The sequence below is a fragment of the Xenopus tropicalis genome, chromosome 3, assembly GCF_000004195.4.
Source record: "Xenopus tropicalis strain Nigerian chromosome 3, UCB_Xtro_10.0, whole genome shotgun sequence".
In the NCBI taxonomy this organism is placed as follows: domain Eukaryota; kingdom Metazoa; phylum Chordata; class Amphibia; order Anura; family Pipidae; genus Xenopus; species Xenopus tropicalis.
The window spans coordinates 45,279,807-45,303,285 of NC_030679.2; the positions used below are offsets into that span (position 1 = coordinate 45,279,807).

At 37.8% G+C, this 23,479-nt stretch overlaps 1 protein-coding gene across 2 annotated transcripts in view; it reads left to right on the forward strand.

Annotated features, from left to right (window-relative positions):
- cplx2 (complexin 2) overlaps positions 1 to 23,479 on the forward strand; it is a 78,355-nt gene that overhangs the window by 34,247 nt on the left and 20,629 nt on the right. Inside the window, 2 exon segments of one of the 2 annotated variants that reach the window (NM_001007495.1) lie at positions 3,720 to 3,805; positions 23,181 to 23,280. In NM_001007495.1, the coding sequence (NP_001007496.1) occupies positions 23,250 to 23,280 (31 nt within the window). In that variant the 5' untranslated portion in view covers positions 3,720 to 3,805; positions 23,181 to 23,249. 2 annotated transcript variants of the gene reach the window in all.

Here is a 23,479-nt window from a genome sequence, read left to right on the forward strand (position 1 = left end):
TTAGCTCAGGTCCCCTTTGAAGAATTACGAGCCCTGACTGGTTGTGCGCATGACGTATAAAAGTGTGCGGATGCCGTGGGGAGCCGGGGGACAGTTCAAGAGGATGCAGCTGAAGGACAGTGGAAGCAGGCGGTTGCTTGAGGATGGAGCTGGGGGGAGTCGCAGGAAGCTGTAGTTCGCTGGGGGGAGATGGAGGATGCTGTGGGGAGGATGCTGGGAAGGACACTGGGGGGTGCTGGAGGATGCTTGGGAGGATGCTGGTGGGGAGCTGCTGCAGGATGCTGGGGAGTGGAGCTGGAGGATGCTGGGTGGGATGCTGAGGGGGGTGCTGGAGGATGCTGGGGGGAGATGGAGGATGTTGGGGAGGATACTGGGGGGGAGCTGGAGGATGCTGGAGGGAGCTATAGGATGTTGGGGAGGATGCTGGGGGGGAGCTGTAGGTTGCTGGAAGGAGCTATAGGATGTTGGGGAGGATGCTGGGGGGAGCTGGAGGATGCTGGGGGTGCTGGAGGATGTTGGGGAGGATGCTGTGGGGGGATCTGGAGGATACTGGGGGGGAGCTGGGTGACGTAGGGGGGAGTGGGAGGAAGCAATGGGGGAGCAGGAAGCAGCAGGGAGTGGCCCATAGTATGAGGACACTGGGGGAGGACTGTAAAATGGAAACCTGCCATTGGCTTCTACATGATCTTGAAAGCTTTTTGATGGCATATTTTTTCTTTCTGAATTGTTGCAGTTTTGTCGCAAAAAAATTGTGTTTTTTTCCGCTACAAAATCACACAATTTAAAGAAAATACGAATTGTGAAAAAAAAATTGAACATTAGTAAATGCCCCCTTAAAATTTTCCCAAAGTCACAAAAGCAGAACATTGCTTAAATGAACACTTGCAGAGAGAAAATGGGAAGACTTTTATATTTTGTCAGTTATATACTTTGAAGCTAGTAAACAGACTCACAGCCCAATGTATTACACAGTCATTCAGATATCCTCAAAGTCAGTATGTGGATGGCTAGCTGAAGTCATACATTTATTGTATTTGGACACATAAATGCTTGATATATGCATAATTGCATTATGTGTCTTTGGTCTGGCCCTAAGGCACTTTTGGTTTGCACAATTATAATTATATTTATAAACATACTGTATATATTAAACATTTTTGGACCTATTCTCATTTAAAGAAAAGCTTTGCATTATCCTTTTGTGTAGCAGGACAGGTCAGCCAGTTAGCCTTGAATTTACAGTCTGCTATGCCCAAACCACATGAAATGATGCACAGTTTTGGTGGATTACTATATCTAAAACTTATTTTGAAATTTGGCGTCCTGCACAATTAACTTTGTATTTTGTATGTGTGAATGTGTTGTCTTGTTTCTCTCAACTTAATTCAAAATAATCTGATCATGCATACCTGTAAAATACTCATTTATAGTAAATAGCACATAAGGTGATTCTTAAGGCTGGGATCAGATGTTAAGCTTTCATACAGTGTTTAACTCTTAAGGTACTCTGCAGTGCTGTTGCCAGATGGGTATGTTAGCTGGGATGCCCATTAAGGTGTGCCCTTTCATTTTCCAAGTTATATTAGCTTAACCACATGAGATAACTGGGGGTACCATTAAATAATATAAATATTACTATTCCTAGGAAAGCCTAATTAAGAGAAACCAAATATAGTTAATCGATATAATCACTGTCGGACTGGGATGCAGGGGCCCACCAGAAAATCTTAGACCATGGACCCACTCTCCAAACTATTTTTTATCCACTTCTTACTCAGTCTCTATATTTTCCTAGTTTTTTTTATCTTTGTAAACTTTAATCTATTCTTCTATATATTTAGTTGTTTCATGTCCATAAATTAGGCTAAATGGCTAGAAGCAGGAGGGCCCACTGACACCTGGGCCCATCGGGAATTTTCCTGGATATAATACCTTTATTACCCCAAAGAGCAAACGTTTTCACCTGGTACAGTTTCACTGCAAGTTTGTTGTTTTCACCATTGGCAAAAAGTGTAGCAGTCCATGCTAGAAATTTGCAATGCAATTTTTTTTGCCGGAAGAAAAAACGCAGATATAATAGCATGTCATTAGCTGAGCAGAGTTTCATGTTAGAGAGATCACATACATTGCATTCATATTGCAGTGATCATGTGGGACCACCAACTCAAGAAGCAGGGGTCAGTCCCCACTACACATGTGCCAGTCCAGCTGTTGGAGGGCTCCAACTCCCAGCACGTGCCGGGCAGCTAAGCTAGCAGGAGGAAGCATACAACAGTAATTCTGCAAGCACTGGCACATTACAGTTTTCCTTTCCCTAAACTTGATTTTATGGCTTCTATGTGAGAAAAAAATACACTTTTGTACAAATATGCTTTATAAATACATAAATGTAAAAGCAAATAAGCATTGCTTTATGCAGACAAGGGCTTTCATTGTATCCTGTGAAATAAGGCATTTTAATTCAAATGGTGAAACCTAGAAAATATGCTTTTCGTGCCAGTGATTCCGTGCCAGCAATATTTATGCCAAAGGAATAACCAATGCCAACACAGCTGCCGTTCTGTTATTTTCATGTCTAATTTATAAACTTTTCTGAAGGATGCTGGGATAAGTTGGAGAAATGCTCTCAGGCCTATTTTCCTTGCAGTCAGACATGATTAATATTAGAGAGCCCAATGAAGCACAGATGACAGCAATAATGAAGTATCCCATTACGTTTCTTACAAGAAGGTCAAATGTGGGTTGGATTCTGTGGGGCAGACTCTATAGAGCTCATATTGTTACTGTGAAAATGAAGTCAGTGTGGAGTAGAGGTTTGCAGACATTTGGAGGCAAGTCTATTTTTAAGGCAACATGTGACGGTAAACAAACACAATGTCATGGTGTTATCCTGTGTTGCTCCAGGAATATCTAAAATGGCACATCTTCATTAATTGTACCTCTTATCCTGACTTGTATTCAAACTGAGCACCCCCATCTAAAGCTTTAGAGGATATCCCCAAAAATTGTACTAAAGTGGGATATGGGGGCTTAGACTTAAAGTCCAACACACAAACACACTCATGTCAGTTATAAGCCAAAGCTGTTAAGGGGAGCACACCTTTATAAGTCTTGGGTTGTGCCCCTGTGTGTAGATTATATAAACATAATATGCAACAACAGGCATGCATGGGGGTCAGGGGTGCAGGCAGTGTAGTTAGATAAGTATATAGTCACTAGGTTACACTTGCTAGATTTAAACATATTTGTCTTGAAGTATATGCTGTACAGATTCTGTGAGAAAAAATCTGTGTACCTTCTTGAATACATACATTGGCTGCCAATAAGGGATTAGTGCAAGATCTGCTTACACATGATAAGCCGGCTGCACAGTGTGACAGAAAGAGTGGAAACAGAAACCCCTTGTGAAATCCCAGTGTTTGCCCCTGACAAGGTCACCGTGCCCCCCACCCCCATTTAACTAAAAAGAGCTTAGTTGGAGGTGCCATTTTATTAGGAGAGTGAATGATGGGGATTGTCCAGAGGTGTCTTGAAAGAGAAGCTGAGACCAATCACTATCAATCAATAGGTAACAAACGCTAGTTAGTACCCCCCACCCGGTAAGGAGGGAGTGAGGAAAGGCAGGGGAAGGAGGGGAGATGGAGCGTCAGTGAATGAAGGGAGTGCCTGTTAGGAGGCATCAGTCAGAGCGCAGGCAGTGAGAGTTACTCCGTGCCACGGTGGGAGCAGTCGGACAGCTGGGGACGCGCTCTGTATCCTGGAAGCGTTTTACTCTTGTCTCCAACATTTCAGCAGAGAAATACAGGTTAGTGGCTCCCTCCCACTTGCAGCAGGAACATGTGCCTTTGTACCATCGGGCTAGTACAGCAGGGCTAACATCGGGCTAGTACAGCAGGGCTAACATCGGGCTAGTACAGAAGGGCTACCGTCGGGCTAGTACAGCGGGGCTACCGTCGGGCTAGTACAGCGGGGCTACCGTCGGGCTAGTACAGCGGGGCTACCGTCGGGCTAGTACAGCGGGGCTCTCTATCCATGGCTCCTGAATAGAATCCCATGGTGCTGAACGGACAGCTCCCTGCCTTCCAGCTGTAGCCCAGTCAAACAAAGCCGGCCAAGTGCAACGCTATCGGCCCGTCACTGAGGGGCAGATCGACTGCTTCTTTACTTACTGTAACTGGCAGTAACAGCAAAGCATTCACGATACCTGCCGTAAAGAAATCCGAAGGCGCACATATACACTATGTTTACATACTGCCTGGCTGATTGTTATTGTTTGTTTAGATATTTCTAATGATTTGATAACAGTGTGCGCACAGCCAAGAGGGTCCCAGCGATAAGAAGCAATGTTTGTTTAGATAGGAAGATGGATAGATGATGATAGATAGATGATGGATAGATATAGATAGATGATGGATAGATATAGATAGATGATTATAGATAGATAGATAGATAGATAGATGATAGATAGACTGTGTATTTGTATTGCCATTCATAAAAGCTCTAGGATCAACCTCTACTACTAAAGTTCTTTCTGCTATAGCGGAAAACACTTTCCAGATTGAGGCATGCTATACAAGCCCAAGTTCCTGCAGGCTTTGCTGACTACCCTTACAGTGGCTTCCTAAGCAACAGATTACAATAGTGAAACAAAATTTAGGAGTTGTGGCTCCTGTTTTTAAAGTAAAACAGATCCTATGGCAGGTTGTTTAACCCTATGCCATTAATGTTCTGACCCATTTGTCATGTTTAGGCAAAATAAGTTTAGGTTGTGTGTTTCCTGGGTGGCTGGACAACCTAAGTGCCTAGCATGTTAGAAATATATCTCTTTAATTAGAACAAATATTATTTCTGGCAACAGTTTAAAATGTATGTATGTAGATTTGTATTTATAAAGCGCTGCTTATGTACACAATGCTGCACAGTAGAGTAATGGATCAATACAATAGAAGGTTATTAAAATAATAATAATAAATTAATGCAAAGTATAACAATAAATACAAGGTACAGTTGCAATAAGTTAAGAATAAAAAAGACAAGCAGACAGAGGTCCCTGCCCCATAGAGCTTACAATTTAAATGGACTCTAGCAAATGATGTTAAATGCACACCTGTAACTTTCCAGTGTTTCCAGCGTACTATTTTTAATACTAACTTACAGCAACATTTTACTATTATTATTTATAAAGCATCAACATATCCTGTAGCACTTTACAGATATAATATATCATTTACTTTACTCCCTGGTCCAATGCTTGCATGTTTTTGGATGCTTACAAAAATATGGTATTTCTCTTAGAAATAGATATTCTGGTCTGCTTAAATGCAAGAAGAGATTAAGAGTTGGGATTCAGTTGCAAGGTGTAAGTACACAGCGTGCTGTGAGCAGATAATGCATTTTGCACGCGCACCTTTCCGGTGCTGAAAGAACAACTCATCCCAAGCTTTACTTCTCTGTTTGGCAGCAGCTGGCAAGCGCTCCACGTACAGTAATAAAAAGACGCAGTGTTTGCTCAAAAAAAGCAAACATTAGTATCACAAGTTAGAAAATATTTCCAGTCCAAGGTATTGACATAGCACATATGTATCAAGTGTCTGCAGGTGACTAGCGAAGCCAAGGTATTATTATGTCTTCTGAAAAGAACTAGATTAATAAGCTTTTGTTTGAACTAAACAACTACAGTATGTTTACCAGCCTATTGTGGACCAATCAATTTCATTCCAGAGACACAAGAAGTTATACAATCTGCTCAGGGTCACAAGGCACATTTACACTTGGTTTGGAAGCTTCAAGAGACATGTTGTTATCACAAAGTGACTTCTCTTCTTCTGTGCTATCAGCAATATGTTTGCAATATTTTCCTATCCCTTTCTGTCCATGAAAAGTTAGATTAGACAGACATGGCTACTTTTCCTTCCTATACTATCTGTGGTGTAATAAACCCGGTGTTTGTATATGCTGAGCCGAATGTTACAGATATCAAAGTGATATTCTTTTAGATACTGAGTTCCTAATGTAACCCTCAGAGATACTTGGGGATTGCATTTAAACCAGGATAAAATAGGACTGATTCTCATTAAAGAACAAGCATCCAAGAAACATACATCTAAAATGTTTAGGTGCAGATTCACTTATTATCCCAATAGCCAGGGTTTAACAGAAATACAAAGACATGTATTATTATGTGATTTGCTTTAATTAATATACCATATAATCATGACAAATCTGCTTTACACTCAATGATATATTTTGAATTTCTGTTTAAAGGGGACATATACCTTGATTTCTCACTTAGCCTAATATGATTTTGCATTGTAAAAAAAAAAAAAAACATCACCAGTATTTCCCCTTTTCTTCACTTTCTCTGCTGAATGCCTAGCACATTCAGGAGATCACCACTCTGTTAGCATTATTTGTTGATGTCAGTAAGTGACAAGCAAACTGTGCAATAGCAGCCCAATTCACTCCACTCTGATTCTGCTCCCTGTGACTTACTCCCTCCCCCAAGTCTCTCTGCACTCCTGCATTCCTCTCTTAACCCTATCAGTCTCCCTGCTCAGCTACAGAAGCTGCAGTATTTCCCTGAAGAGCTTCCTCTCTGCTCCCAGCCTGATTTAACCCTATCAGTCAGCTGTTATATCTCATCCCCAGCACTATTTGCTCATTTTTTTCTATGTATAACAGTCTCAAATAAAAGGGGCACATACATTTTTACAATCCACTAAACCATTAATAAGAATAGAATCCTTTTTTTTTAACTACCTTTTGGTTAAAATTTCTCTTTTTTTCTCTGGTTTTCTGCAACTCTTTGCATCCTATGATATAGTGTTTCTGTGCGTTAGTATCAAGTTCTCCCTTTCCACAACAACAGCTGCGGTGCTGCTTTTTCCTATAACTCCCTGCATCCTATGACAGTGCTTCCGACCACCAGTATCAAGATTTCCAAGCTCACAACAACAGCAGCGGTGTTGTTTTACATCTGTAACTCCCTGCATCCAATGATATAGAGTGTCTATACTATATCTCTAGATGCTATATCATTAGATTAAGGTAATTACAGAAAAAACAATACCACTGCTGTTGTTGTGAACTTGGAGAACTTTATACCGATGTGATGAAACATTAAATCATAGGATGCAGGGAGTTACTGATAAAAACAACGCCGCCACTGTTATCTTGGTATTTTTAAAAGAAAGAATAGAGAAATGGCTCATTGTGCACACTTGATATTTTAATGCCATGTTGTATATGTTTTCTCTCTATAGATCAGCATTGTTTATTTAGATCACTATGCCATTACTTTTTCAACAATGATTTCTGAAATAATGAAGCTTATGTGTGCAACTGATAATTGCAAAATAAGTTTTTTTCAGGATAACAGTCAGGATAACCTGATACTCCTAAGTGTCTCTTTTTACTGCACTACAAGCAGTTATTGTGGTCTCTGTGTTGGGCAGGGTGCTAGCAAAAAGGGTAAACCGGGTGCAAGGACAAGGCATTGTGTGGGCGCATTGTCTGCTCTTCTGGCTGTACGCTTTTTAGTTTTCTCTTAAATATGCGAAATATGAGAAAGATTTTTGTGTGTGTTATGTGTCTGCCTTTATACTGTCCATTCACATTAAACCAGATAAAAGGTAAACACTACCTATATACTGCTCTAGTATTATAATAAAATCAATAATCCCAGTGTATACACTTTATTCCCAAGATCACCATGTTTGGTTAATAATGGTAGATCGGAAGCCAATACTTGCATATGCCTATGTCCTTGCTTTTATTTAGCAGATAATTATATACAATAAACTGAAAGATATGGGCCAACATGAAACATGATACAAATGAAAGAAAGAGGCCTAAATATGTGCAAGTACATTTATGTTACAGGATTATCTGTGAAACATGATTAAATGTGAAAAAAAAAATAGTTAAGCATCTTATATTATTTTATCACATCACCTTTAAAAAAACAGCATTTCCAGGACTGGCCCTTGCTGTCTGGAGCATTGTGGTTTTATTACACCTTGTGAAGAAAACATGATATGTGTGCATGATTCCTCTCCTGTACAGAGAGGAATCATGCACACATATGATGTCTTCTTATTACATATTAAATATTATATTACATGCTTACACCTTAGTGGCAAGGCAAATCAAAGTGCCCATATTGACTCCTTTTTAATTTGACATCCACATTGTGTAAACAAGTACATTTTTCTTTCTTGTGATATCCATATCTATCATCTATCTCTCTATCTATCTATCTATCTCTCTATCTATCTAGCAGATGTGACCTGGTACTTATCTTTATAAAGGCTATCTTTATAAAGGCTTGCAGTCCGATACTTCTGTACTCCACCCCAAAACTCTGCAGTACCATGCTTTACCTTTTAATTAGTCTATTGAAAAAGGATTAACCCCCTCAGTAGCTGTACTGCCATGGTCAATAAGTAAAGTTGGCCATACACAATAAGATCACCAAACGACATGATGTTTCTACTAATATGCCCACCTAAGGTGGGTGATATTACAGTAATCCCTTGGGCCAAACCATTGGAATACAATGATGGTAATAGGAGCCGTAGGAGAGAGAACAGCATCAATGAGCCGATGCAGTCCTCAATCCGATGGAAAAATCAAACCTATCAGATTGAAATCAGGCCAAATGGTCAGGTAGGTACGCTGGGGGTAAACGGGCAGATAAGCTGCCGAATTGGTCTGAAGGGCTCAAGCTTAAATCTGCCCATTTATGGCCACCTTAAGCCCCAGCCTGCAGATTTATATTTGAGTTTTAAAATGTATTGTTATTGTCTGGGACAGCTCAGACTTGCTGCCTTGTCCTCAACCTATCTTCTTTCTCCTTGGCTTCATCTGCTAATAGACTAGGTATCTTGGTTGTAAGACCGGCAAATTTAGAAATGCATTTCATATGGTGGGTGTAGCCCCTAGAGACATATACCTCTGGCAGTTCAGTGTCATAACAAAATATATTATTTACAAGTCTTATAAGTACAGTGTTATTTATAGATTGATATGTAGTTATAGTTTTTATGTTTTAAAAATATTGCCCATCTATCACAATAAAGCTCTGAATATATTCATAGCGATCTTGAGATAAAATAGGTAAGTATTGCTGTGTGAATCCCATGTATGAAAGAAGTTAAAAAGATGTAGCTCAGTGACTGGGGCCTTGGGGAGTAACATAGTTTGTAGGAAATGCTTATCTAGTGCTGCACTTACTGGGATTTAGTTATTATGTCACCCCAGGGGCCCCTAGTTGCATCACATCTCATACTTTTCTCTCCGTTACCCTTCTTAATTCCTGTAGAAATCTTCTAAACCACCAGACTCTATTTGCTCCATTTGAAAAATCAATCAATCGGGATAAGTTACAAATATCTTTTCTATAGATCAGATGCTTACCAATAATAGCCTGACCTTTTTAAAAAAAAATGTAATTTACGTTTTGTAGATTGCACTTTCTAGTATCTGATTAATATCATTTTGTTTAATCAAGAATGAGGAGGTAAGACTAAACTAACCCGTTCACCTTATCATCCAGTTCCACAAGGTTGTAAGCAGTGTCAAGCAAGGGCCTCTCCAAATTGCATCTGCGCAGTAGATCAATAGCACCACCTACAACAGCAATATTTTTTTGGAACTTCTTAGATAGCTAGTAATAATTGAAATCATACAATTTTGGAGAGACCTATGCCTAGAATTGTACAAGTTCCAGGGATGATGAATATGTAAGCAAACCAACTGGCTGGGACAACCAATCTGTTGGCAGTTGCACTGATATTTTGCTCATACAGACCTCTTATAATTAGATTACCTTGATACCCCTATGCAATGCTGGGCACTCCAGGGTCACTGGAATTTCCAAATACGAAGTACTGAACTTAGGTATAAACGTTAGAAGTGTGACTATTGGATATGGCAGCACTTTGGAAAATAGCCCTTGTGTTGCTTTACTTGATGTAGCCTACTGTAGTTGAAAACAGGTTACACAATAAAGGGAAAGTAATGCATTTAGGGGGCAAAGACTAGGCAGGAGGGGCTTCAGGAGGTAGAACCCCCTGAAAGTCATTGCAAGCTGACAAGCAAGGTTTACAATTATTTTGCCTACCTGTCCAGTCTCCAAAACATGCCTATAGTCAGGAATTGAGGTAGAGGAAGGGAATCTTTCCACAGCAATAAGAGAGTCACTTTGGGGAGTCACTGCCTCTAGTATTATTTAGGGATCACCTCAGATACTCCCACAAAAAAGTTTCCTGTTACCCTGTTACCCTGAAACGTAAGGAACTGACATGAAGCATTGTAATTTAAAACTCTTCCTTTCTGGATGTGGATCAATAACTATTATGCTGCCCTTCCCACTTTTTGTGAGAGAATGTTATTACTACAAATGTAAGTATCAGCATCCTAGGTAATAAACATATGAATTCATAGCCATATTATAAATAACATTAAACCAAAACTCATTAAAAAAATTAAAAACCCATCATCTGATTAATCAAAATCCTTGGCAATCCATAAATCCGCATTCCTTCAGTAAATAAGTCTTTCATTCAGTCTTCAGCTTTCAATCTCAACCTTAAACATAATGTTCTTAATGAGACCACATCCACACCCAAATTATCTTCCTTTATATTGGGACCCTTATGAACAGCAGTACAGAGTTGTGCTAAAATATACGTAACACCCCAGGTCTTTTCCTTCTCATATTCCCATTTGTACAGTGAGATTAATGAACTATATCAAATGTTGACCAGCTCTGCAAAACGCACATTTTATTAGCACTGAAAAGGCAAGTCCTGAAAGGTACGCATGGGTAATAAATTTGCCATAACATGGATTTTTTTTTTCTAGAAAGCGAAAATGATAACAGTTTTGTCAGTGTGAATACCCACAATTCTATGTCCCTTTCCAATTGCTCCCTATCATGTGGTTCTTACCTCATTTCATAGCAGAATTGCCTCTGCAATAGAAAAGAATAAAAGTTAACTGCCAAAATATAAGATCTATAATCTGGATTTGGGGTTTTCTGGATAAGGGAACTGTACTGGGGAGCACTCTGTCTTAAGGCTACTAAAAATATTTAAAACACAACAGGTTTGCTTTCCATCAACACAGATGTAATTGATGTTAGCTAAGCTAGAATACAAGGTAGTTTCTTATCATTAGAGAAAAATCTTGTTCAACTAGTTAATTTAGAAAAGAAACATAATATTTTAATTTTGAACCAACCCAATCATATTTAACAACTACTGTACATGGTAACATGTTTTGGTTATGGTAATAGACTTTTGTTTTGTAGGGACCTTGTACAGATGTAGGGTTCTGAGCGTACAATGCATAAGTAACCGCCAAAGACTTGAGTGGGTTGTATGATACAAAGGATTTTATTTTGATACAAAAAAAACTCCTACACTCTAAACCTATGGAAACCATACATAGTGTATGTTCTGTTCTCAGAAAATAAGGATTGTGCTTGTACCAGTAATCCCCATGTGTGTTAACTAAATATGCACAAGGGTTTTTTTGTTTAGCTTTGTTTAACTTAAAAGTTAATTGTAATTGGATGGGTGACACATACCCAGTTCCCATATAAGTCAAAGCTCATACAGGGAGGCTATGGTAAGGCACTTAGATTATGCAGTGAAAGAAGCTTTTAAAAATGTGAACTTACAGCAATTTTTAATGTTTTGAAATGTTATCGATTGCTCCTTTGAAAACTGTTGCCTCCAGTGGTGAAACATTTGTTAAAATGTCATAGTGTTTTCTGAATGGAGCCCAAAAGGGCAATACCAGTGGACTGCTCCGATTCTTCAATTCAAAACTAAGTGAGCTTTTCTAACTTGATAAACAGGCTTTGAAAGGTGATATGGCTGAAGACAAACCATAAAGGTGTTACAATTTAAAGCATCCTTAGTAACTAGACTAAAAACTTAGGGCAATAGTGTCCCATCTGGGGTTTGTGGGCCTTTAAACATTGTTCTTCTACCCTAAATTGGTATCCTTATTTAGTTCCCTCAAGTGTCAATGTAGAGGATATTTTTTTTTAAGCACCATGCCTCTGTTTAAGTGAAAATTGTGGTTGCCTTGTACATCTAAGCTTCAATTAACACAAAAGTCACTGAATGACTTTTCTGTTTGCTGTGACGTTTTGGCAAGGTACCGTGACATGCACTTTGCCATGATCCTGCGGCAGTATAAGTGATGCTGCATTAATGAACACATTGTGTGCCTACAGTATTTAGATGCATGTAGCACTCTGCCAATATCTCCTGCTAATCTTACTGGCTATGACTAATTCATCATTAAGGGTCATTATTATATATTAGAAGGTAATATTACCTGATAATTCTGTCCTTATATATCATTAAAATGGATTAACTAAGAATTCATATAGAAAAAGAGTAATGGCAGATGTGTTTGTTATCCATAAAAAGACCCCTCTACTGAAGACAAGAGGAATTGCCTTTTTACACGATTAAAATGTTGGGCTGGCAATCAGACAACAATTCCCTTTGTCTTCAATAGAAAGGTAAAGTATATTCAGCTGTTTTGTCTTCCACAGGGAAAGGTGGTTTTGCATGGGAGGCAAATGGCCAGTTATCCATTACCCTAAACACAATGGCAAAGCACTTCTAGATAATCAGAGACTGCAAACAAAATATTAGTATAATCTGAACACTGGCTACTAGATGCAAAAGCCTCAAGTCAAAGTAAAGTCCCCATAGACACACCCATACACACAACACTTGGGTTTTTAACTAACCGTAATGGTCAGTAACCACAAGGCCAATTCTGCTTTGGAACAAAACTCATGCTGATCAAGAGTTTGGTCCTCACATAGAGACATATCTGCTTTCATTTGGATGTACAATTTCCAAAGTCACCCAGTCCACCTTTGTATAGTATCAGTTGGTGACATGAGCATGTGTACAGTACCTCATGGTTTGGTTTACAAATGTAATATGTAATACGGGACATAAAATGATTGCATTTGTGGATGATTAGATTATATTAGCTTGAATATTAACTTAAACCTTTATTTGCATTGTATGGACAGTTCTCAAGGGTTGATAATTGCACAACTGTTGCAGTTGGCTAAACATCTTATGAATGAAAGTAGAGGGTACATTATTAAAAACCAATACAATCTTTTTCTATTTTTGATTTAAGAGAAAAAAATACACATTGCCTGGTTTTACCTAATATCACAATAATCTGTATTTCAGCATATTGTACATATTTTATTTACTTAACCTAAAACAGAATCTCAAATGATTAAATGACTACAAGTTGCCTGCAATATTAACTGAAAGCACACTTGGCATTTTGCTAAGACCAAAAGGGTCCCATGTCACCCAAAGTGCTTTCAAATACACATATAAGCAGCAACCAAAAAGTGTATTATTAGTGTGGCCATCTGCTTTATAGTTGCTGTCCTACATTTACAATACACTTGTCCCTTCAAAGTGTTCCTGCTTGTTTAATAACCAAGGGACCAGTCAGTTTCCTGTTCTAAACAAAGCCAGCACAACATATTTCATCACAGTAACGTGAGAGCCTTATCAGAGTGTAATCATTTTAACTGTAAGTCATGCTTTACTGTGGAGCAGCTAGATGGGGCTTTATGACATCTTCTTTATGATAATGTTACACACTACACATTTACTATTCATTGTTGCTAAATGTGCAATTTACTGATACTCTGGTGTTCCCATCTCGTTAAATATTCCATCCATCATTTAGGCAATATAGAAACTTGCTGTTAGTCTCTGCATGGACCAAGTGTGGTACAAGTAGTGTAAATACATTTTACGGCACCACCATCTAGCTCTTTAGTTAACTGCATGTTGTGCTGTTAGTTTTATTGTTTCTGCCATACGTAATTCTATTTTGGGGGGGCGTTGAACTAACAGCACTAGCAGCAGCAAGAAGCATCATAGCCTTTGCACCCACAGCACCATGCTCTGTGCCTTGCGTCCCATGGCAGTTTGCCACGAATATAAGTGCTCTGTAACTGAGAAGTAAGGGACCAGAATTTGTGCTCCTTAGTGATCTAGCACTTGTTTTTATCTGCTTTTTTTTATCTGTTTATATTCTGATCACTAAGGGGCTGATTTACTAAGACACGAATTCCGACCGAATTGGAAAAATTCCGATTGGAAAACGAACATTTTGCGACTTTTTCGTATTTTTTGCGATTTTTTCGGCGCCTTTACGACTTTTCGGAAATTATCGCGACTTTTTCGTTACCAATACGATTTGCGCGAAAAAACGCGAATTTTTCGTAGCCATTCCGAAAGTTGCGATTTTTTCGTAGCGTTAAAACTTGCGCGAAAAGTTGCGCTTTTTTCGTAGCGTTAAAACTTAAAAGGCGCGACGTTTTGCGCAAGTTTTAACACTACGGAAAAATCGCAACTTTTTGCGCAAGTTTTAACGCTATGAAAAAATCGCAACTTTCGGAATGGCTACGAAAAACTAGCGTTTTTCCGCAAAAATCGTATTGGTAACGAAAAAGTCGCGATAATTTTCCGAAAAAATCGCAAAATACCGATCATTACGAAAAAAAACGCAATCGGACGCATTCGGCCCGTTCGTGAGTAAGTAAATGGGCCCCCAAGACTGATATTTATTTCTTATTTCAGTATATTTTTGAAATCCTTTCATTCCTACATCTTTTCTTTTACTGATATATTGGAATCTGATATAAATAATACACTTTCTAATATGCCTTCTCTAAATTGAAGAACTGAAGAAATAAATAAATCAGTCAAAAACTGCTATGGACTATCTTTGTTTGTATATGCTTTGCAAGGTAAAACTTTATTACTGTGGTAGGGGAGATCCAGAATAAGCAGTGGGACATGGATTATACTTCTGAACTTGTCTCTGGGAGGCGCCGCAGAATTTCAGTGCAACAGTTCAAACCCCACCAAAGGGTTACTTCATTCCTCACCTGACTAAACAAAGCAGATTCAGACTCATCGAACAGAAATAGGGCTAGAGCTGAAACTCTGAAAATGTAGACAGTAGGCAAATGTATTTACACAGCATTATAAGGTATATTACCAATAGTAAGGGTCACTTCACTTGATCTGATATCCTGACGTGGTAATACCTGCAGGCCACATGAATAAAATTGCTGGCCCTGTATAGATAGGTTTATGGATGAGAGTACAGTCATGTCATTAAATAACAAAGGCAGACAATTAACTCTAGAACACACAAAACTGAAATATGGAGGACAGGATGTAGAAACAGTGTTTTCAGACTTAGCAGAGACTAAGGGACATATGGATTAACAATATATCACAACAAACTAAACAAATCTGGCATAATTCAATGTAAATGAAGGAATATATATTCATAGTGATTTTATTGTACACCAGTGGATACAGTTGGTAGAAAAAGAATCCCACTCATGACAAAGCCTTGTTAAAACCTGTATCTGGTAAAAAAGGAAGAGCGCTAAATTCACTGTTTATATAGGAAGACAATTTCATATTTTTCATTAACAAGTAAAAGCAAATTTGTGATCGAGCAAAACAGCTAGAGATGGGGTAGAATAGTTGAAGCTCCGGCTGTGTTGATCACATTGCTGTCCCATTTGATTCATTCTATGGGTTGTGTAGAATGCAGTTTTTAACCATAGGGTCAATTGCAGTGCAGAAATATTGACATTCAGCAGACACACATGGTACACCATCTGGCACTTCAACCCTATGGGGTATCCCATAAATTTCACAAGAATCAATATTCTGGATTGAATTTTTGTTTTAAATGGCAAAACACAACAATAAAAATCCTTTATTAAACTACCCATTAAAGCCAATAAGTGAAAAATATGTTTAAATCTTCAATCTGATTTCATTAGTTTCAGGGCTTTAGTTACTAACGCAGTTTAAGATTTTGGTGCACAGTCCACTATGTTTATTTTTTTAATGCAGCCTTATTTTCCCAGATTGCAAGCAAAATTATATTATACTATAACTATATATCAACTTGTACTTAGTAAATAGAATTCAAATGGCACTTCCTATCCTAGTGATACTTCCTATCGTTTGAATTAATATATTGTCTATTCAGGCCCTAGGGCAGTATTTTTCACATCTATCAGGTGGCTTACTCCTAAATATTTTCTAAAATTGATTGTTGAATGTTAAGAGTTGTAGTACAACAACAAGCTGCTGTTGAAGGTTTATGTCTCCTTGACATCCTTTTAATTTTCCTGGGCTATTACAGTTACAGATAGAGCACAGTTTGCTGCCGTACTTCCATTATTTAGTGTGACATCATTATTTACATAGGGGTTGAATAACACAGCACACTGTCATAACTCCCAATAATACAACAAACTGTGCTCTATCTGTACTTCAATAATTTTTCTCAAAGTGTTGAATGTTGTGGTAATTTCATATTCCAGGCATTACAAAGTCTGGAGCATTTCTGGTCATTAAAGTTGGGGAATAGGCTGATTGTTTGGTTACATAGTGGTGATTATTATTCCTAGACTTGCTTCTCTTATGCTAGTGACCCCATGTGTCATAAGGTGAGATCTTGTTTTCCTTATCTTCATATTTTTGGAGTTATTTGTGCCATAAACACAGAGGGGCAAAACATACATTTATTCAGGTTAGAAATAAAAGAAAAACAAGTATGATATGGACAACTGTTCTTGAAACTGCACTTCATGTCCTACTGTCACTGCTTAACAAGAAGTTGTATGCAATATTCTATCTCAATGTAAGTTATAACTGCAATGTTTTATGAAACTGGGCAAATCATATTAAAACTGATGGATATTGAATCTATTTATGATACTTCCATATGGACCCATGTAAGCCCTCCCCCATAGAAATGCAGGCAAGGATCCTACTACATACTACAAATAACAAGTTTCTGTTAAGGCATTAAAATCAACCTTGGTCTTTGTAACACATATCATCTATTATGATATGATCTGCTTTCCATCTAGTATAGGCCACAATGGAGGTAAAACCTGAGAGCTGATAAAATGTGAAATGTTTTTTGTAAACAAATACTATGAAGTACAGAAGCACTGCAACTGACCCATATCTAACCATGACAGATGACTGCAAAACCTGAATATGCCAGCAATTCCAAACGGCTGAGTAGCACATCTTTATTAGATACCTTTCTCCTGGTCATATCTGTGACAAATACTCACACTGCAGGTCTTAATCCATTCTGCTAGTGATGAGGAGTTAATCTCTCCCTAGGATTCATCTGCCAGAATTTAAGATGGCTTTCAATCCCAAAAACTCATTTACAATAACTAGCAGTCAGATTCACATAATTCCCATAACATTAAGCAATTATGGTAATTGGGATTGTTTTGAAGTCTGTGAAATGTTAGATGTCATTTCAAAAGCATTACAATACTATATGGTGCCTTTTTAGATTAAAATATTGTAAAACTTTCACTTGGGGCAATGAATAATCTTTGTGAAGGAATTAGGTACTTGCAGAACAATTTACTGTCATCTTTCAGTTGTGTTGAACTACATAAAGATGACTAATAGTTAGCTATATTACTATAGAAATACTGCAGCACTTACACTTCAGCTTAGATGCACATATGCACCACTCATGTATATCACCAGCAATGGCAGTTTTTAAAGAGGAGCAATATGGAGCTCTGTGGTAGCCAGAGATGGATGGGAGGGAGAGATGACCTTTAATATTGACAGGCCATTGAAAACAGGCGTTAAAAGGGTGGGGGCCAAACCAGTGGGAAAAATATGCTTAAATAAGCAATATTGGAACAGAGAGGAATTACAATGTGCGTGTTTTCTGCTGCAGAATTACATGGAAAATAAAACCTGAAATCCAAATTTACAGACCTTCAGTTATGTTAGAGAATAATCTTTGCAATCCAAAAACTGGTTTAGGACCAATAATTCATCTTGTTTTAATCACTTTGTCTAATTGTAAGACAAAAATAATTAGTTGGATGAAGGAGACGCATCGGTGTAAGTAATTTGCTGTACCAAAAATACCCTCAAAATACCCTGCTATACTATGATATCCTAAGAACATTTCAAAATCAGTGATTAGTGAAGTTTTTTTTTTTTTATTCCTATAATAGAACTTGTGGCGTTTATTCTCCATAGCAGAGGCAAAGGTACGGATCTTTTGGTTTGCATTTTCTCTGAGGAACTCTCTTGCCATGATCATTCCAGGAAGCCATCTTTAGAATAAATCTAGGAAGTGAGGTCACTTCCTCCTTAAGTGAAAACAAAAACACGATGGAAATACTTTCAAGGTTTTGGAGAAATTTTTATTTACAAGGCATGGGAGCTGCATGCTTAGGTTTATGGAGGCTTAATAAAATGGGAAGCTTTCTTCTTTTTCAGTTGCATGTTTACATAAATCTATATGTCCACGCTGGTTGCAATATCCTAATTTTTTTTTTTTCATTTCATTTGAAAATGTACTAAAATCACATGAAAGAAATTTCTGTGTGAGGGAATCCTTCCCAGTCACCCTAGTCTATTTCCCCAGAGGGTTCACTAGTTCCCATTTGGTGTCAGTGCCAGTGATTATGCTGTGACAAAAAAACCCTCACCCTTTAGATTAAGGGACCTGGTTTTAGCTTTGATAAGATTCTCCTTGCTTGTGCTGCAGAGGCATAGCAAATTCTGCCCCTCACAGATATAGCGAATTTCACTTCAAAGCAGGATTCAGTCATATTGTTAATTACATGACAGAGAGGATTGCAAATCACTGACAAATTAGCCTTCAGTCATCATTTAAACAGTAGTAAGTAGTAGCTGTTTCTTGATGTTGCTGCCTGGAAGCTGTGACTACTGAGCTAACAAGACATTAAACAGCCCGCTCTGGCCCTCAGTAACAACAATGTAATTTAATTATGGATCTCGGGCTTGCAAAACTCAGGCACAATCTCCATTCTGCTTTTAAGTAAATCTGCCAAAATAAAAGGATGGTTTTTTATCTTTTAAGTAAAAAGGCTACAGATGTATGAGGAAAACAAATTCAATTGAAGTAATTAATGGAGCATCATTGCTGCATCTGGCTCAATTACTTTTTTGTGTGCTCATTTGAGAAACTTGATTTGTTGATAAGGTAACATACCAGGCCTGGATTATTAAAGACAACCAGGCATTTTTTTTTGTTTTGCTTTAAGGGGCAAAATATTTTTCTCATTATCTCATAGACTCATTACCAGCAGACCCGGACTGGTAATCTGTGGGCTGCTGTAAATGTAATGTAATGCAAATGTGAAATGAAGGGCTCATTTAGGAAAGTAGGTGCAAATATCACACCAATGGACAGCAATGGAATAGTGAATAAGATCAAATGTGCTCTTAATTCAGTAAATTATTGTTATTATTAACTAGTATTTGACAACATTGTGAACATATTCGACAACATTGTGAGTCCTATGCTTGGTGATATATTTCATTTCTAGATCACTTCGTGGCACAGCTGGTGCATCATACAAGGTTTGGGGAGAACATAAGCATAGAGTACAAATGTCACGTATTATAAGGACACCGCTATTACTATTGTGCTGAGAAACTGCTACTAAACAAATGGCCCTTAGCGATGGAATTGTTATGACTTCCCAAACAGAATGGATCTCTGTATGTGCTAATATTTTAATAACTCATTGTTGCCATGTCATGCACTCCAGTATGGGGACATTAGGCAGCTACTGAAGCAAAGTACAAGAGGCTGAATAAAACATGTCTGGTGCTCTAAGGATCATTGCAATCCTATCACTCGGTGGACACTAAAATGAATAACGATACATGGCCATGGACTGCTGAGTGGGTGATTTCAGTGATCCTCCCCTCTGCCCTTCCCCTGCTTTCTTCCTATCTCTTTTATCTGCCCTTCTACCTCCCTGCCCACAACAGGGTTCATGTCCTTCCCTTCCTATCCCCTGCTCCTGTCTCAGATGCCAAAAAATGTTAATGAAAAAAATTATACCGTAAAGAAAAATTTTAATCTGAATTATATGTAACTAAAGCATCCAATAATCTATTACTTTGTTTTTTTTGTTGGGGTTGTTGTATTCAGCTTACATGACCATCGCTCTCCAAGATACTTGTTTCACAATATTTGCAAGATATTGTTCGATAACATTTTAGTCAACCCTTATGCACAATTTAGCTCAGTGTCGGGCTGGGACCCCAGGGACCCACCAGAAAACCTTAGACCATAGGCCCACTCTCCAAACTATTTTATTCTCCTAGTCTCTTTTATTTACATGCTAGCATCTATTCTTCCATCTATTTCTCCTCTTTGTTCCCAATCAGAAATAGGGAATGGCCATGAAACAGACCAAATGGGCAGGAGCAGGAGGGCCCACTGACACCTGGGCCCACCGGGAGTTTTCCTGGTACCCTGGTGGGCCAGTCCGACACTGATTTAGCTTCCGTGTGTTTTATATATGATTCCTAGGTTGCCATTTCATCAGCCATTGTACAACTATTTGGCACTCTAACCCCCATATGTAATAAAAGGCACTAAGTTTGCCCAGGAGCAGTAACCCCTAGCAACCATAAAGATTTGCTTTTAGGGCAAAGGCACACGTGGTTATTAGTATTTGCGACTTTTTAAAAATTTGCAGTAACTAATCTGCGTGGGCAATTAGTTGCTGCCACCGACTTTTTAATAAATTGCGGTGACTAATCGCCACATGTGTCTTAGCCCTTAAACAGGTGACCAGTAAATGTTACCTGCTCATTGGTTGCTAAAGGTTACTGCTCCTGGGCAAACTTAGTGCTTTCTATTACATAACCTTCTAAAGCGTATTCCACCGCCCTCAGGATTTAAGCTAACCACTATGTCATGGATACAAATGTCATACAGTAACATGCATAAATGCAAAGACATTAATATGACAGTAACTATATAATACATTACCCATTTTTTCATTCTCTTGTACAGTATTTGCAGTTCTCTTGCATTTACAATTCTGAGCTAAAGCCAAAACACACTCATTAACGTTCATTCAGGGCAAGAATCTATTATATTATATTGAGTGGTTTGAACAATAATAGTCATAGGATTGAACAATGTTTCTTTCTCTTTCTGGCCAAGAGCACTTTGCCAGAGAGGATAATGCCAGGGTCATGATCATTACTGGCAGGCACCTAAGTGGAAACTAAAACAACTAAAACAACATCCAAGCGGAAATACCATCTTCTATATATTTATGAAAACTGCTTGCTTGTGTAAGATATCAGCTGTTGCTCTTGCTGCTTTTTGTGGAGATGAGCTGTCAGGTCTTTCTACTTCTATAAGAACAAGGATATTCTCTACTGCAGTTCTTGTCTAATCTCCTTATAGTCACATGAATACAACACTTGGCTTATGGGATCCTCCGCATTTCCTCGATTTGATGTATCATCTTGTTGGTAAATTGGAGCAACTTATGTTGCTTTTTATAACACCTAATAGCTGGTGGCAAAAAATAGTCCCAGTTTCTGTTTTAGTCAGAGGGAAAAAAGCAGTCACATCCCCTTGTGTTCAATTGCATGTAATTAAGCTTCTGGTGCACAGAAATGCATTGGGCTTTACAATATGTTATCAAATCTTTATATATGATAAAATATTTGAAAGGATACTGTCTCCAGTGTAAAAAGGGTTTTTTTCTTGAAGCAAAATATAATATTATATGATATATGATATACATATATATATTATTTATATTCACCTGTATGAATGCAAGCATGGCATCTATATATATTTTTTAAAATCATTTTAGAAAAAATACCACAAAATAGCATTCATCATATTCATAGAGATATATCATAGGGATATCTGACAAATAAATAATTCTCCTAAGTATATTTTGCATATTCTCACAACTTTTTATATATTTCATGGAAAACATGTTTGATTCAGGTTAATTCTTCAGTCTTCATGATTTAGTAATAAATGTGTTAATAAGTACTATAATTTGGTAATTTGTGTGGTTTGGTTATCATTATATCATGAAGTGAAAATACATTTACTATCTATCTGTTTGTCTATCTATCTATTTTGGAAATGTATCTTGGTCACATAAATTTCAGATATAATGAAAGAGAAAGTAATGCAGCTCAGTGGTTCTTCTGTATCCGAGAGTGACAACAGAGGATGCAGATCTGATGGCACCGCCCCAACCCATAAGAGAGACAGGATCATTACCAAGGGAGAGGCAGTTGCACTCTCTTTATACATAGAAAACTACAATTCTAGTTTGAAAAAACAGGACGGGCTTATCACAGGCTTATCAGTTAATGGAGCTCCTCCAGCAGAATTCTGCACTGAAATTCGTATAGTGTTGCCTGAAGCAAGGTTATCTAGGGAATATAATTCAAATGGACAGCACTCCCATAAATATTAAAATACCTTTATCACAGAAAATTGGCACGGAGCAAAGTTGTCACCTTGCTTCTTGGCAAAAAACGCCCCTAGCAATGCTGTTAAAGCTCATGTAAAAATGACATTGTATTATAATGAAAAAGGAGTAATTATTTGGTAATAATTTCCCTGTACCAGTGAATATTGCTCAGAATTGCATATGATTTCAAAGTGTGTATTCCCTAAAGTGTATTTGTCAGACTTACAGTAACAGTGTTGGCCAATAACTGTCAAATCAATTATCTTTTGCCTTCATTATGTGTAACAATGTATAACAATTCCTCTTGTTATGGAAAGAGAAATAATAAATATTAAAGACAGGTTGTGTATGGATTAAACACAAGTGTATTTCGTATTCTTATTAAACATGGGCACCTTATTTTCCATAGAGAGACATGTTTATGTGTAATTTACATGGATAATGGATTTACAGATGATCATACTTATACTGCTTTTTATTCATTATCTATTGAAATTCTATTAATAGACGCTACTGAAACAAGAAAATGCACTATTCCTGCTTACTTGTACTGAGCCATAACTTACTCAAGAAAAGTCATGTATATAATGTATTGTCTTCAAAAATTTGAGGCACTAAATGAAGCACTGTATATAGTATATATGTTACCAGAAGGTATACAGGGTTTAACTGACAATGAGTATAATTTTTACTTTTGATAATATACTCTTTGTACTTAGGATATTACACTTTTTACTCCTCAGTTATTTGGTCCATTTTAACATGTTTTTTCTCATATATTCCACAGCTTTACTCCAATAGCTGTACTGAATGCGAATTTCCCTGTGACCAGTAGGATCTAACTCCAAGAGCGAAAATGGATTTTGTAATGAAACAGGCCTTAGGGGGTAAGAAATATATTCTGTAACCTTTTCCCTTATCCCTGAACTAAAATGACTTTTCCTTTTTCCTGCATTGGTAACCATTCACGCTAATTACTGTTGCAGAACATTATTGACCCGCAGCACATTTTCATTATTGTTAGATGTGCAAGCTCTAAACACACCAAATGAAGCTAATGCTGCCTAGAAGATGAAAGAAATCAAG